Source organism: Dasypus novemcinctus, chromosome 26 (assembly GCF_030445035.2).
Source record: "Dasypus novemcinctus isolate mDasNov1 chromosome 26, mDasNov1.1.hap2, whole genome shotgun sequence".
In the NCBI taxonomy this organism is placed as follows: domain Eukaryota; kingdom Metazoa; phylum Chordata; class Mammalia; order Cingulata; family Dasypodidae; genus Dasypus; species Dasypus novemcinctus.
The window spans coordinates 52,062,467-52,076,770 of NC_080698.1; the positions used below are offsets into that span (position 1 = coordinate 52,062,467).

The window sequence follows — 14,304 nt, forward strand, 5'->3', positions numbered from 1 at the left end:
CTTATTAGGGTAACTGTTCACTGAGGAATAAAAGCACTATCACACTGTTCTTTACAGAGACAGGATATTATGAAGTAAAAGAGGCCTTCAGAAGACTCTCAGGCACATTAATTCTCTCTGCTGTTCAGGAACTGACCATGTAGGGCACTGCACAACAAGTGGCGGGAAATTCCCACTGCCTGGTTCTGAAGTCTTGCTGTGCTTTTTAAAGGTTCAAAGGGTCTAGGAGGCCCATTTAAATTCGTTTGATGATGAACATGATTCCATTAGAATTCAGTGCTCAGAAATTAAAGAATTGCAAACTGGAAAAACATTTCCCCTGAAAATATTTAATGTAAAGAACTCCTTGAGATGATGCTTTTTACAAAAGGTTTGTCAGCAAAAGCCTTTCTTTAGGGGACTGGGGCAGTGAGCGGGTGGGGATGGGATATCAGAAAATGATATGTTTTTTATTGCAGTGAGAGTAACAAGGAACCCCACCCCCCACATACCCTTGCTTTATGTGGAAAACCATCAAGCATAATGAGCAAGTCATCAGCGGGAGATGATTTGGCCCCTGGTGCTCAGAGAATATCTTCAGGCCACCACTACTGTGCTCCCTCCCTGTGCCCAGAGCCATCTGCCAAAACCGGGAATTCACCTCCTGATTATATCTTGCTTTTTTTTTTCAATCTCTTGAAAAATAAAAAGGCTTCAGTAATATAGCTGAGCCTTACCATGACGAAAGTAAGCATAGACTTAAAAAAAAAAGATTCTCAGAAATGTAATGTTTTCAGCTCGTGGGGTAAGCACAGGAAGGCACACAATAAATTAAAGTAGACTTTGATTCTTCAGAGGGGTTTGTGGTGACCTCCAGGGGCTGGGTCTGCCAGCAGCTGAGCTTCCAGCACTGTTTGCAGTTGGAGGACTCCAGTGGAAAGGGAGGGGTCTCTCCTTTAATAAGTTATGGCAGCGTACAGGTCACGTGATCAGTAGGAGAAGAACCTCTCCTTCCACAAGGGCGGGTGACCCCACCTACAGTAATGAGGGCCTTCCAAGTGTCACTTGTTCAGCCACATCCATATCTGCACAAATCAGTTTTATGTGCACCTTTCTTACAGTACTGGTGGCAGGTTAGTCCACAGGACTCCATCTGTTATTTACTTAATCACTTGGAAAACAAAGTTGGAGGTTGTAGCTCAGTAAAACAGTAAAGTGCTTTCAGTGAGAGTAGTTGTTTCTCATTTCAGCTGAGGCACCCACATCAACAACATGAAAGGTGATCATGTTCACCATGAGTGAAAATGGTAAAAGCTTGTTTGTACGCGAGAACCTGCATTTCTAAATGTACTTTTCTATTGGTTTCCATGTCTTCATGTTACTAAGTTTTAACTCCCTACTGGATAAGGAAATGATTTATGACAGGAGTGGAAAACACGGAGGCAGAAAAAGAGGTCCATAAATACTCCTTAGGGGTTCCGCTTGTGAGGGTTTAAGAAAGGGGGTTTACAGCAAGGAAAAAGTCAAGCCCCATGCTGAATCCAGATGTGTGTCCAGATGAGATGAGACATGGATTAGCTTCTGGAAGTCTCCACATAACAACCTAAGAGTTTATTCTGAGTCCACATACTTGATAACTGCTATAACACGCTTGCATCTTCCATGGCCTCAACCCACCTGTGAAAGGAAAGAGAGAGGACATTTAGTTTTGTGGCTCTGCCTGAAACTCTGGTGACAAAACCTATAAGTGACCAAACTTGATCACTGTTTAGTTTGAGGGCAGGGACCATGCCATTTTCAATTTTGTTTCTCTAGCACTTAGCAGAAGGCCTGGAACACAGTTTAAAAGTTTGATGAATCAACGCCTGTCTGTATGAATTAATCATAATAGTCTAAAAATTCTGACAACCAGGAATAGGTAGTTCCGCTGTCGGCTATAGCCCAAACCCCACATGATGAGATGTGGTGGCCGGAGAAGAACTGAAGCTAAACGCTTGGGTTAACAACGCACGCACTTCTGAGGGAGAGGCAGTGGGGTGTAGGGTTAGTTTTCTTGGTACCTCTGCGCTGAATTGGTATCCTCTGCTTTGAAGCTATAAAATAGGGTTTTCTTGTGGTAAAGGTGAAAAATTGGTCCTACTTCACTGCTGCCCTCTTCCTTTTCTGGGGCAATGGTGAAACCGAGCAGAGGCATACTCTCCATGGCTACTTTGTCCTGCAGAGGGCAGAAGGAAAGACATACTAAATAGTGCATCATTTATAGTATAGAGCTTAGCATGTACTGTTACACCCAATATAATATACATGAAGAGTCCTCTGTGTGGGCATCCTTTGGCAACTGCAGAGTAGCCACAGAAGTTCTCCACCCCTACTTCCCTGCCAGGACAGGTCATGAGGAAGGAAAGATACTTAACATTTCTTGATAGCCTCAAGGGGCCAGGCATTTACACATTCCTTGTGTAATCTTCACAACAATCACTAAGAAGAAACTGAGGCTCAGAGAAGGTAGGCAACTTCCCCATGCTCAGCAGCTAGTAATGGGCAGAGCCAGAGTTTGGACTCATAGATCACCATTTAACCCCACATTCTTTATGCTGACTCAATTAGTGACTTAGTTAATTTTCCAGAGTTACCTCTGAACTCATTCCCACATCCTGATTCCCAGTGCCTAAACAGGAAGCACACAGGGTGTCTGTGCTATAAAATAGTTGCTGACAATTCAGTGAGATGTATCCAGAGGAACTCAGATGGATCTTAAAAGCATAGCGGAAAAAGCAGATCAAAGCATAGATAAATACATGCTTATGTATAGTAAAATGTATGGACATAAACATACTGACTTTTCAAACCCAAATAAACATAATTAAGCACATTAGAAGAGTTGTAGGAAGAGGAGGAATGGGAGTGGAACTAATTTATAAAAATCAATTTTCAAAGATTGCCAGGTCAGAAAAAGCATTTGACAAAATTCAATGCCCAATTCATGATACATGATCAGCAAACTCTAGGAATAGAAAGGAACTTCCTCAACCTGACAAAAGGCATCTACAGGATGACAACAGCTAACTTCATTCTTAGTAGTGAAATAATGCTTTTCTCCTAAGATTGAGACTAAGACAAGAGGATTCTCATTCTCACTAAGCAAATTCAACACTGGACTGGAAAGCCTAGTCATTGCACTAAGGCAAGAAAATAAAAGACATAAAGATCAGAAAGGAAGAAGTAAAGCCATTTGTACTTGCAAAAAACATGATTGATTACAAAACAAGTACTGGAACTAATGAGTTTTTAGCAAGGTTACAGGATAATCAAGTTTTTAAAACACATACCTTAGCAGCAACTAACCAGTTGACTGTTTTCAATAGCATTCAAAAAACAAAATGCTTACGAACAGACTTAACAAATATAAGAGAAAAGAACTAAATAAATGAAGGTTCATACCATGTTCGTGGCTCAGAAGACTCAGTATTAAAATGTTTACACCCAAAGCACAAGCAACAAAAGTAAAAATAGATAAATGGGACCTCCTCAAAATTAAACTCTTCTGTGCCTCAAAGGACCTCAAAAAGGCAGCCTACTCAATGAGAGAAAATATTTGGAAGTCACATCCAAGAAGGAACTAATATCCATGATATATAAAGAGATCCTACAACTCAATAAAAAGACCAATGACCCAATTAAAAAATGGGCAAAAGACCCAAATAGACATTTTTCTAAAGAAATACAAATGGCAAAAAAAAACAAATGAAAAAAATGTTCAACATCACTGGCTATTAGGGAAATACAAATCAAAGCTATAATGAGGTATCGTTTAACACCTATCAATGGCAACTATTAACAAAACAAAACTATAAGTGCTGGAGAGTATGTGGAGAGATAGGAACACTTACCTCATTACTGGTGGGAATGTGGGATGGTCAGTCACTGGAAGTCTGTTTGGCAGTTGTAAGGAAGTTAGATATAGATCTACCATGTGACCTGGCATTACCACTATTAGGTATATACCCAGAAAAACAAAGCAGTGACACCAACAGACATCTGCACACTGATATTCACAGTGGCATTATCACAATTGCCAAAAGATGGAAACACCCAGGTGTCCATCCAACTGGTGAATGGATAAACTGGTATATATACACAATGGAATATTATGCAGCTGTAAGAAGAAAAGTCACGAAGCATATGACAACATGGATGAACCTAGAGGACTTTATGTTGAGTGAAGCAAAGCAGGCACAAAAGGCCAAATACTGTTATGATTTTGTTATTATGAACTAAATATAAACTCATGGAGTTAATAGAATATAAGTCACCAGAGAAAAGACTGTTTAGAGAATGGAAAGTTGAGGTTTAATCTGCAGAATTGGTAAAAAGTTGTTTGGAAGTATTTGGAAATGAATAGAAATGGTGAAAGCACATCATAGGATTTGTAATTAGTGGTGCTAATGTATGGGTATGATAGTGGGTTTTTTAATTTATTTTTTTTGAGTAAAGGAAATTGCTCTAATACTGATTGAAGGAAGGCAGATGTAGCTCAAGTGATTGGGCTCCTCCCTACCACAGAGGAGGTCCATGGTTTGGTTCTCAGTGCTTCCTAAAGAAGACAGCAAGTTGGCACAACAGGCAGGCATGGCAAGCGACTTAACAAGATGAAGCAACAAGAAATACAAGAAGAAAAACATAATAAGAGACCCAACAAAGCAGGGAGCAGTGTTTCTTGGTGCCTCCTAAAGAGGATGAGTAGGACAGCAAGCTGTTGCAACAGGCAGCCACAGCAAGCTGACACAACAAGAGATATGTGGAAAAATGTAACAAGACACAACAAAGCAGGGAATGGAGGTGGCTTAAGCGATTAGTCTCCTCCCTCCCACATTGGAGGTCCCAGGTTTGGTTCCCGGCACCTCCTAAAGAAACAGAAGATGAACAGACACAGTAAGTGCAAACAACAAGGAGGTGGGGAGAGAGAAATCCTTAAAAAATATATATTGATTGAAGTGAGGAATGTACAACTCGGTGATTATATCAAATGCCACTGATTGTACACTTTAGATAAATTATATGGTTTATGAACCAAAAAATAATAGGTTGGATTGGGGGGAAAATAGCAAATGTAAGATATGGACTATAATTAATAGTAATACTTTGACAGTGTCCTGTCCTTTCATAATTTGTTTCAAATGTTTTACAACAATGCAAGGTATCTGTCCTGGGGTCATGTATGGGAGCCTGATGCTTTGCATGTTTGTTTTGTATGATACGATGCATGTTTGTTTTGTATGATGCTTTGCATGTTTGTTTTGTATGATGCTTTGCATGTTTGTTTTGTAAGTTCACAACTTTTACTATGTATTTATTGTTTATGTATGTTCATGAATGAATGATAAACTTCAATAAATTGTTTTAAAAAATATTGTTAAGATGCCAGTTCTCCCCCAAATGATCTTTAGATTCAACAGTCCCTATAATAATTCCAACAGACTTTTTTTTTTTCGGTAGACATTGACAAGCTGATTCCAAAGTTTATATGGAAATACAAAAGACTTGGAATATAAAAAACAATTTTGAAAAAGAACAAAGTTGCAAGATTTATACAACCTGACTTCAAGATTTACTGTGAAAGTGGCGGACTTGGCCCAGTGGTTAGGGCATCCATCTACCACATGGGAGGTCCGCAGTTCAAACCCTGGGCCTCTTTGACCCGTGTGGAGCTGGCCCACGCGCAGTGCTGATGCGCACAAGGAGTGCCGTGTCACACAGGGGTGTCCCCCGCGTAGGGGAGCCCCACGCACAAGGAGTGCACCCATAAGGAGAGCCGCCCAGCGCGAAAGAAAGTGCAGCCTGCCCAAGAAGGGCACAGCACACAGAGCTGACATAACAACAAGAAACACAGATTCCCGTGCTGCTGACAACAGAAGCGGACAAAGACGACGTAGCAAATAGACACAGAACAGACAACCGGGGTGGGGGGGGAGGGGAAGAGAAATAAATAAATAAATAAATCTTTAAAAAAAAAGATTTACTGTGAAGTTATAGTGTGTTATTAGCATGAGGATTGACAAATAAATAAATGAAACAGAATTGAGAGCCCAGAAATAAACCCGTAATTATTCCTGTCATTTGATGTTAAACAAAGACACCCAGGGAAGTGGACATGGCTCAATGGATAGAGTATCCACCTAATATATGGAGGGACCAGGGTTAAAACCCAGGGCCTCCTGACCCATGTGGTGAGCTGGCCCACGCGCAGCGCTGCCGCTCGCAAGGAGTGCCGTGCCACACAGGGGCGCCCCCGCGTAGGTGTGCCCCACACACAAGGAGTGCATCCGCAAGGAAAGCCGCCCCACATGAAGAAAGTGCAGCCCGCCCAGGAGTGGCGTCACACACACGGAGAGCTGACACAGCAAGATGGCGCAACGAAAAAGAGACACAGTTTCCCAGCACTGCCTGACAATGCAAGTGGATGCAGAAAAACACACAGCAAATGGACACAGGGCAAACGGGGGGGGGGGGGGGTGGTGGAAATAAATATTTTTAAAAAACAAAAAAAACAAAGACACCCAAACAACCCAATTCAGAAAGGAAAGTGTTTTCAACAAATGGTGCTGGGACAACCAGATAGGCATTTGGAGAGAAAGGCACTTCCACTCTCACACTGTACATAAAAATGAATTTGAGACAGACCTAAATGTAAAAATTTAACTATAAAATTTTCAGAAGAAAATGTAGGAGTATCTTTGCGACTTGGCAGTACACAGAACTTTCTTAGGACACAAAAGAAAGCACTGATGATTTATACTTCACAGTTAAAAACTTCTGTTCATCAAAATAAACCATTAAGAATAAGCAAGCCACAGGCTGGAAGAGAATATTTGCAAAACATTTATCTGATAAAGGACTGGTATTCAGGCTATATCAATAACAAAACAACAAATAACCCACTTTTAAGAAGGATATAAGATCTGAACTGACAATTCCCAAAGGGAGAGATACATGAATGACCAATAAGCACATCAAAAACATCATGTGCTTAATATCATGAGTCACTAAGGAAATCTCAAAGCCATATTGAGGTTTTGAATAGCTAAAATTAAAAAGACCAACTTCAGCAAAAATGTTGAGCAACTAGAACACTCGAATTCTCATACATATTCATGGTAGTATAAAATGATTAACAATTGTTTTCAGAAAAAACTGTGGCAAATCCTTATAGACCAAACATATACCTACCTTATAATACAGCAGTACCAATCCTAGGTATATATTTGAGTGAAATAAAACTTAAATTCACACAAAAACCTACACAAATATTTGAAATGTCCTTATTGTTCCAATTTGGAGACAACCCAAATGGCCAACTGGTTGAATGGAAAAACTGATAAAGTCACAAAACGTGACATTACTGAGCAATAAAAAGGAATGAAGTATTGCTACCGATAACAATGTGGATGAACCATAAAAACATTCTCAGTGGAAGCCATCATATATGATTCCACTGATATGAAAATCTAAGAGGCAAAACTAATCTATGAAGGAAGAACCTTTGGGAATGGAGTGAGGGTAGAAGATTTATAGAGGCTGTTGGGGCTTGAATCGTCCCCCACAACAGGCCTGTTAGGGTCCCAACCCCTGGTTCTGTGGGTGTGAACCCATTTGTAACTAGGACCTTGGAAGATGGTATTAGTTAAGGTGTGCTCACACTGCAAGCATGTGGGCTTAATCCCATACAGCTGAAGGCCTTATAAGAAAAGGAGATTGGCTACAAGAGAACCCATGAGAAGTAGCCAGTGAAACCTGGAAGACGAAGGAGACGATGCTGCCACACGTACATTGCTATGTGACAGAAAAAGCCGTGGAACCCCAAAGGTTGCTGATCAGCCAGAAGATAACCCGGGAGGAAGGAAATCTAGCCTCTGAAACCGAGTACAATAAATCCCTTTTGTTACGCTAACCCATTATGTAGAATTAATTTTATCAGCAAGGAAACTAATAGAGATGAAGTAGTCAGGACTCATCAAACAGTATATTTAAAGATCTGTGCATTTCATTATATGTAAATTGTAACTCAGAGGGAGAAAAAAGATGCATAAATAATGAACTCTTAGAAGGAAGTATACTTTGAAATGCATCATCAACAGCAAAAAAGGATAGACTGATGCTGGTTAGAGGGATAAATAGGTATGGATAAAGCAAGCATAATAAAATGTTAATTATATCATCAAATTGTTGGGTATATGAGCTTTCACTGTAAAATTCAACTTTTCTTTTTTTGTGTGTTTTTCTATTTTTTCTTTCAACTTTTTTACATTTAAAAATTTTATAATAAAATGTTGGGAAAAATAAACAGGATTGCCACATAATTTTGATAGTCTAACCAATGCCCTTTTCACTTTCCCCCAGGATTGTTGGTTTAGTGACTAGGAAGTTTCATCAGATGTGGGTCACCTCAGAGTACATGAGGGGTTCATGGTGGTGCAGACACTGAAAACTGCCTGCCCATTTTATTAAAACCTTTTTTCTTTGGTGGAATTTGAAATCTTTTTCCATTCCCTGGAAGAGTTTTTTGACAAACAGTTCCTCTGTCTGGGAACAACTACTTTGGAATGGTAAATTCCCCTTTTAAAATCAACCTAATGCTGACACTTCCATGTCAGTTGTTGCTCAGGACCCGGGACTTGGTTTCCTGTTCAGGATTCACCTTTCTTTGGTGGTTAGTATTCAAATACTGCTAGCCTTTGTGTAGCCAAGCCAGCATTTCTTTGCAAAGTGGGTTCTGTGCAACAACGGCTCTGCTTCGTGCTTCATGAACAAAGGGCCTGTGGCCAGGCTGACTTGGAAAATCACCGTGTCTTAAAGATTCCCAGTATGCCTTAATGTATTAGAGATTCTGAGAAGTACTGTTGTGAGGAAGTCCCACTGACAGCTTACTCAGGGTTCCCTCAGAGCCTGGTTTTGATAGGACCCCTGTGTGTCCTGTGGAAGGCCTACTTACTAAGACGCTGCTCTAGGCTGCAGAAAGGTATCACGTTTCTGTTTGCTTCAGAGAGGTCAAAATTCCACTCAGAGCAAAAAGCCTGATCTGTGGATGTGTGAGGGAAGGGCCCTGCGAGAGCCAGCTCAACTCAGACGAATCTGCAGTGGGACCCTCCCTCTGTGGGCAGCTTCTCTGCTGCTGTCTGCTCAGTGAGGACAGGGAAGACTGCAACTGTCACCAGCTGCAGGGCCTCTCGTGAGTTAAGCTTTATGTCCCCCAAAAGGGAGCGCTTTGTGCACATTTCTCCAGCATCTGCCGGCAGAGAAGAGCCCAGGCCTGTGCTCATGTGCCCATCCCAAGAGGGTAAAGCACCCACCTCTCTGCAGCCTGTCAGAATGCATCTAAGTACCCTTTTCAAAGCAGATTTAGCCTGCGGAAGCCACCAGATGGTGGGGCCTGGAGATGGAAATCTTTCACATGATCCAACAGGTTCAACCTGGGTCAGAGCCAGACAACGTCCTTGATGTACAAACACAACCCCATACTACCTACTCCAGAAGCAGGCTTGATTTCCAAGGCGCTCTCGCCTACAATTTAGTAGACATAAATATGAGATGTTCCATTAAATAGAAGACTTGTGCAGAAAGGAGCTTTGTTTTATGGAGGGCTTGGCTGGTACTAGATGCTGGCACACATGCACAGGTCTGCATGCTATTCTAGCCTATTTCCAAAAAGAAATGGTAAATTCCTTATATTTGGAACCAACATGCAGTTGTATACCCACTGCAACACGCGGCATATGGCGGTGCTCAATAAAGGCTTGATAAAAATGACCCCAGGTGCCAGCATCCCAGAGCCCTCACTGCCCTACAGTTAAGAGGTTGTGCAGCCCCATCGCCCACCTCCAGGGGGGCACTCAGAGGCACAGGTTTAATTGTGGGCTTCAGGGGACAGAGGAGAGAAAGCATGAATCAAGCACTACCTCGCTGGCCATGTAGGTGTAGAGAACTTTGCCTTTGATGACAAACCAGAGCTTCTTCCAGTGTCTCTTGCCTTTCTTACACCGGCTGAGATAGCCACTGATGGCAGAGCCCTCTCCAGAGGCAGCCACCTAGAAGAAGGTAAGCAGAGGGGTCAGGCTCACCAGGAGGCTGGACAGCTCAGAGGGAGCCCAAGTGACATTCCAAACCAGTTGTCAGAATACTTACAATACTCTGAAATCTGTGCCTTGGATAGATCTCATGGTCCATCAAGTACCAAAGTCAGCAAAATAAGACTTTGTGGTTTCAAACAGGACTTACTGAATACGGTTTTGAACCCACAAAGCACAAACTGTCTTCGGCAGTGCTGCCCCCTAGTGGTGCTTAAAATTCTTGATTCTGGGAAGCGGATGTGGCTCAAGCGATTGAGCTCCCACCTACCACATGGGAGGTCCCGGGTTTGGTTCCCGGTGCCTCCTGGAGAAGCTGAGCAAGACAGTGAGCTGACACAATGGAGAGACACAAAGAGGAAAGACAATGAGACACAACAGCAGGGAGCTGAAATGGCTCAAGCAATTGAGAGCCTCTCTCCCACATGGGAGGTCCCAGGTTCAGTTCCCGGTGCCTCCTAAAAAAAAGAGCAGACAGAGAGCACAGAGCACACAGCAAATGGACACACAGGGCAGACAGCGAGCACAAAACAATGGAGAGGGGATAAAAAAAATTCTTGGTTCCCTCTCCCCCAACCCATCCTCTCAAATCATGGAACTGCAGACACTCAGGTAAAAGCTTCTTCCTTCTAAAACTCATTCTTACACTTTTCAGCTTATCTCTTTCTTACATTTAAGGAAGGATCCTCTATACTGTTTACTGGAAAGATTTTACGGTCTCCTGCCTAATAGGGAATGTATAGAATTAACTCCTTTAGTGTTATTACTGCTCCTTTTAGTAGTAGAATGCTGTGGACTGGCTGTATGTGGCTTGGAGTGATACCAACCTGAGGCGCTAATCCAGGTTCTTCCACTTACCGAGTGACAGCAGGCAATTTACTTATTTCCTATGTCTTAGTTTCCTTACTCAGAACAAAGCATCAGTTGAGGTAAGACAAGAAAGGTGCCTGCCCCACAGTAAGTATTAGGTAACTATTAATCTGACTTTCAGGACAAGCCTTAGAGATAATTCCTTCTCATTTTACAGATGAGGGAACTGAGATGCAGAGGAATGAGAGATCTACTGAAGGTCAAATGGCTGATCAGTTGAAGAATGGGTAAAAACTCAGATCTCTCAGCCAGTGCTCCAGAAGTCTTTGTTTACCACAGGACAATGAACTTCAGTAAGAGAAAGGAAACTACAACCACCTCAGGCTCTCTTGGGAAGGGAGCCTGGTACTCAGTCCTGCCCCTACCAGGGTTCCCAGACTCCTAACAGCAGATGCTGGCTTTCTCTCCCAGCCACTGCCATGAAGCAGCTGCACGAAGTGAAAAGGGTGCAGTGAGTGGACTGAGCACGTCAGCGGATGGCAGCTAGGGGTCCTCTCTTTCCAACCAGTGCTCCCAGGGCAGGGTCTTACTGTTGACATGGAGCATCTAGGGGGTACAGGGAGAGGGCAGGAGATCTGGGGGCACATTTCTCCCAGGGCCTCTGCAGATCCCACTGAGTGCAGTCCTTGCTGGATGACAAAGAGGTTGTCACTTTGGACATTTGGGGCAGACCCAGACGGCACTAGGACTGGAGCAGCCTGACTCTAGAAGGGGCTACTGGTTCTGTGGGTAAGAGCCAAGGTTCTCAAATGACACTGCAGAACACTCGGTGCTATGAGCTCGACTCATGTACCCCATTAAAGTGAAGTGGGCCGTCTTTTCTAAGTTTGTAAAAAGGGACTTAACTAAATTATGTACAGCCATATAATGTAAAAAGTGTGAGGCATGTATAAGCTATATGAAATGATCTCTAAGATATATGAAGTGGAAAAAGGTATAGAAAATTCAGTATACTCTGTTGTCTTTGGGTAAAAAAGAGGACAAATGAATACATCTTTGTATTATGCAGATGCATGACAATTTCTAGAAGGACATATAAAGAATTTAATGGTGGTTTCCACTAGGGAGTGGGTCTGAAGGAGTCTGGGAAGGAAAACTCACTTTTTCTCATATATTCTTCTGTACCTTTCTACATTTTTTCTATCATGTATATATTAGCTCTAAGATTTTTAAATTGCAAAAGGAATTAGTTAATGTACAGAACTGTACCCATTTAAAACTTTCATCCTTTCATGCTTTTTAAACCTTTGACAGCTTCTACTCAATAATGAAAATCAATAGAAATACTTGCCAACAGCTGATCACACTTTGTTCCACAGCATGTATATTCATGGGGACAAGTTTGTGGTTGTGATAAGAATACAGATATATAATCCAGTCCTATTTGCAGCTAGCAAAAATGATCCCTAGTTTGCCGGATGGACTTGACTTCAGCCATTCTGAGATTTCCTGCAAAGTCCCAGGACCCTGGGCCCATCTGAGACTCAGGGTGAGAGCACGGTATGGCTCAGAGGGCATGATGTGAGAGAACTAGCCCAAGACTGTGTGACTCCTTTAGACTTGGAGACCCCCAGTGATGTGTGCAGTAAACTTGGGGGACCCCAGAGGGCATTTCTAAGTCTAGGCTTTGGGGAGGAGAAGAAAGGAGAAAAAAGGAGGAGGAGGAGGGGAGGGGTGGAGACTGATGGGAGCCAAGTCTCCTAGCACCATCCCCTACCTCTTCAACCATGCTTAACCATCCTCAACCCTGTCCTCTGCCACCAAGAAAGTGCCACCTCGGTCATGCCAAGGAGACCAGCTTGGAAAAGAGAGCCAAGGCACCGCCGTTCTGCATGATCCGTTAGTTCCTGCGCTCAGGATCTCTCCCATCGGGAAGACTCTTGGGAAGAGCCTCGCCTGGCTGGCTCTGAGGATCTCAGCCCGATCCTGCCCACACGGGGGGACGCTGACCCTCTGCCTCCTACCCAGGCAGCCCCGCCTGCCTTACCTCGGTCAGGGCCGAAGGGACTTTCTTCTGCTTCTTGAAGGTGGAGGGGTGGATGCTGTGGAAGACGGATGAGAAGGCACTGCTCGAGAAGCGGGGCGAGGAGAGGGGGAAGCTCATGCTCACAGGCCGCTCTGGAATCAAGAGAGGCAGCGCGGAAGGTGGGTGAGAAGGGGCACGGACAGGCACAGGGCTTTTCTTTGAAATGCTGATTCCTGTAAAACAGACCTCCCAGCCCTTCCCAACAGCCCCTCCATGGGGATTAAGAATGACTCACTGGAATAGCTATTATTTAAAAAACGGAAAGTGGTAAGTGCTGGGGAGGATGCAGGAAAATAGGAGCCCTCATACATTGTCGGCGGAAGTGTAAAGTGGGGCAGCCACAGTGGAAGACAGTTTGGTGGTTCCTCAGAAAGTACAGAATTTACCATATGACCCGGCAATCCCTCTCTAGGTGTGTGTGTGTGTGTATGTGTGTGTGAGGGCCCTTTCCTCCTACACACACCCAAGAGAACTGAAAGCAGGAATTCAAAAAGATACTTGTACACAGCCAAAAGGTGGGAGCAACCCAAGTGTCAATGGATAAATGGTTAAACAAGATTTGGTAATACCTGCAATGGAATATTATTCAGCCATAAAATCCTTTTTATGAATGAAGCACTGACCCATGCCACAACATGGATGAACTGTGAAGACTTGATACTGAATAAAATCAATCAGATACAAAAGGACAAATATTGCATGGTTTCACTTTATGAATATGCAGATCTGTAGAGACCAAAAGTAGATTAGAGGTCACCGGAGGTGGGGAATAGGAAGTTATGCCTTAATGGGCACAAGTTACTGTTTGGGCTGACAGAAAAATTTTGGGAATGGATGGTGGTGATGGGTAGCATGACCCTGTAAATGTAATTAACGCCACTGACTTGCAAACTTGTGAGTGGTTAAAATAATAAATGTTATGTTGTATGTATGTTATGACAATAAAACCCATGACCAGAAAAAAAAAAAAAGCCATGACCAGAAAAATGGGCACACTCCCTTCGGACACAGATGAAGCGTAAGGGGGTTGGAAGGGTATGGGTGATCCCTTCTTCTCCAGATCTTGGCCGACCGAGCGGCACGAGGCTGGGGCAGGGCTCTTTGATGACCTCAGGGAGACCCCAGAGGGGATGGAGAGACTCCGCTCTCAGCCTGCTTTCCCTCCAGCTGGCCCTGCTTGCGCAAAGCCTGTCACTGGAGCACAGTCCCGGCCTGCTCAGCTGCCTGCATCGCCCTTGTGGGTTGGAGCTCCCCACTTCCCTGGCCCTGCAATGCTTTGCTCTCTGTCACATTGACTGCATCCCCCCG

The 14,304-nt window shown here is 43.3% G+C and overlaps 1 protein-coding gene across 2 annotated transcripts in view; it reads right to left on the reverse strand.

The window, feature by feature from the left end:
* Window positions 1-313: 313 nt before the first annotated feature.
* Window positions 314-14,304, reverse strand: part of FGD5 (FYVE, RhoGEF and PH domain containing 5) — a 138,322-nt gene continuing 124,331 nt past the window's right edge. For both annotated transcript variants that reach the window (XM_058288499.2, XM_058288500.2), the window contains 4 exons: window positions 12,958-13,088; window positions 9,933-10,061; window positions 2,040-2,194; window positions 314-1,656 (listed from right to left, as the gene is read on the reverse strand). In XM_058288499.2, the coding sequence (XP_058144482.1) occupies window positions 1,620-1,656; window positions 2,040-2,194; window positions 9,933-10,061; window positions 12,958-13,088 (452 nt within the window). In that variant the 3' untranslated portion in view covers window positions 314-1,619. The remainder of the gene's footprint in view (window positions 1,657-2,039; window positions 2,195-9,932; window positions 10,062-12,957; window positions 13,089-14,304) is intronic.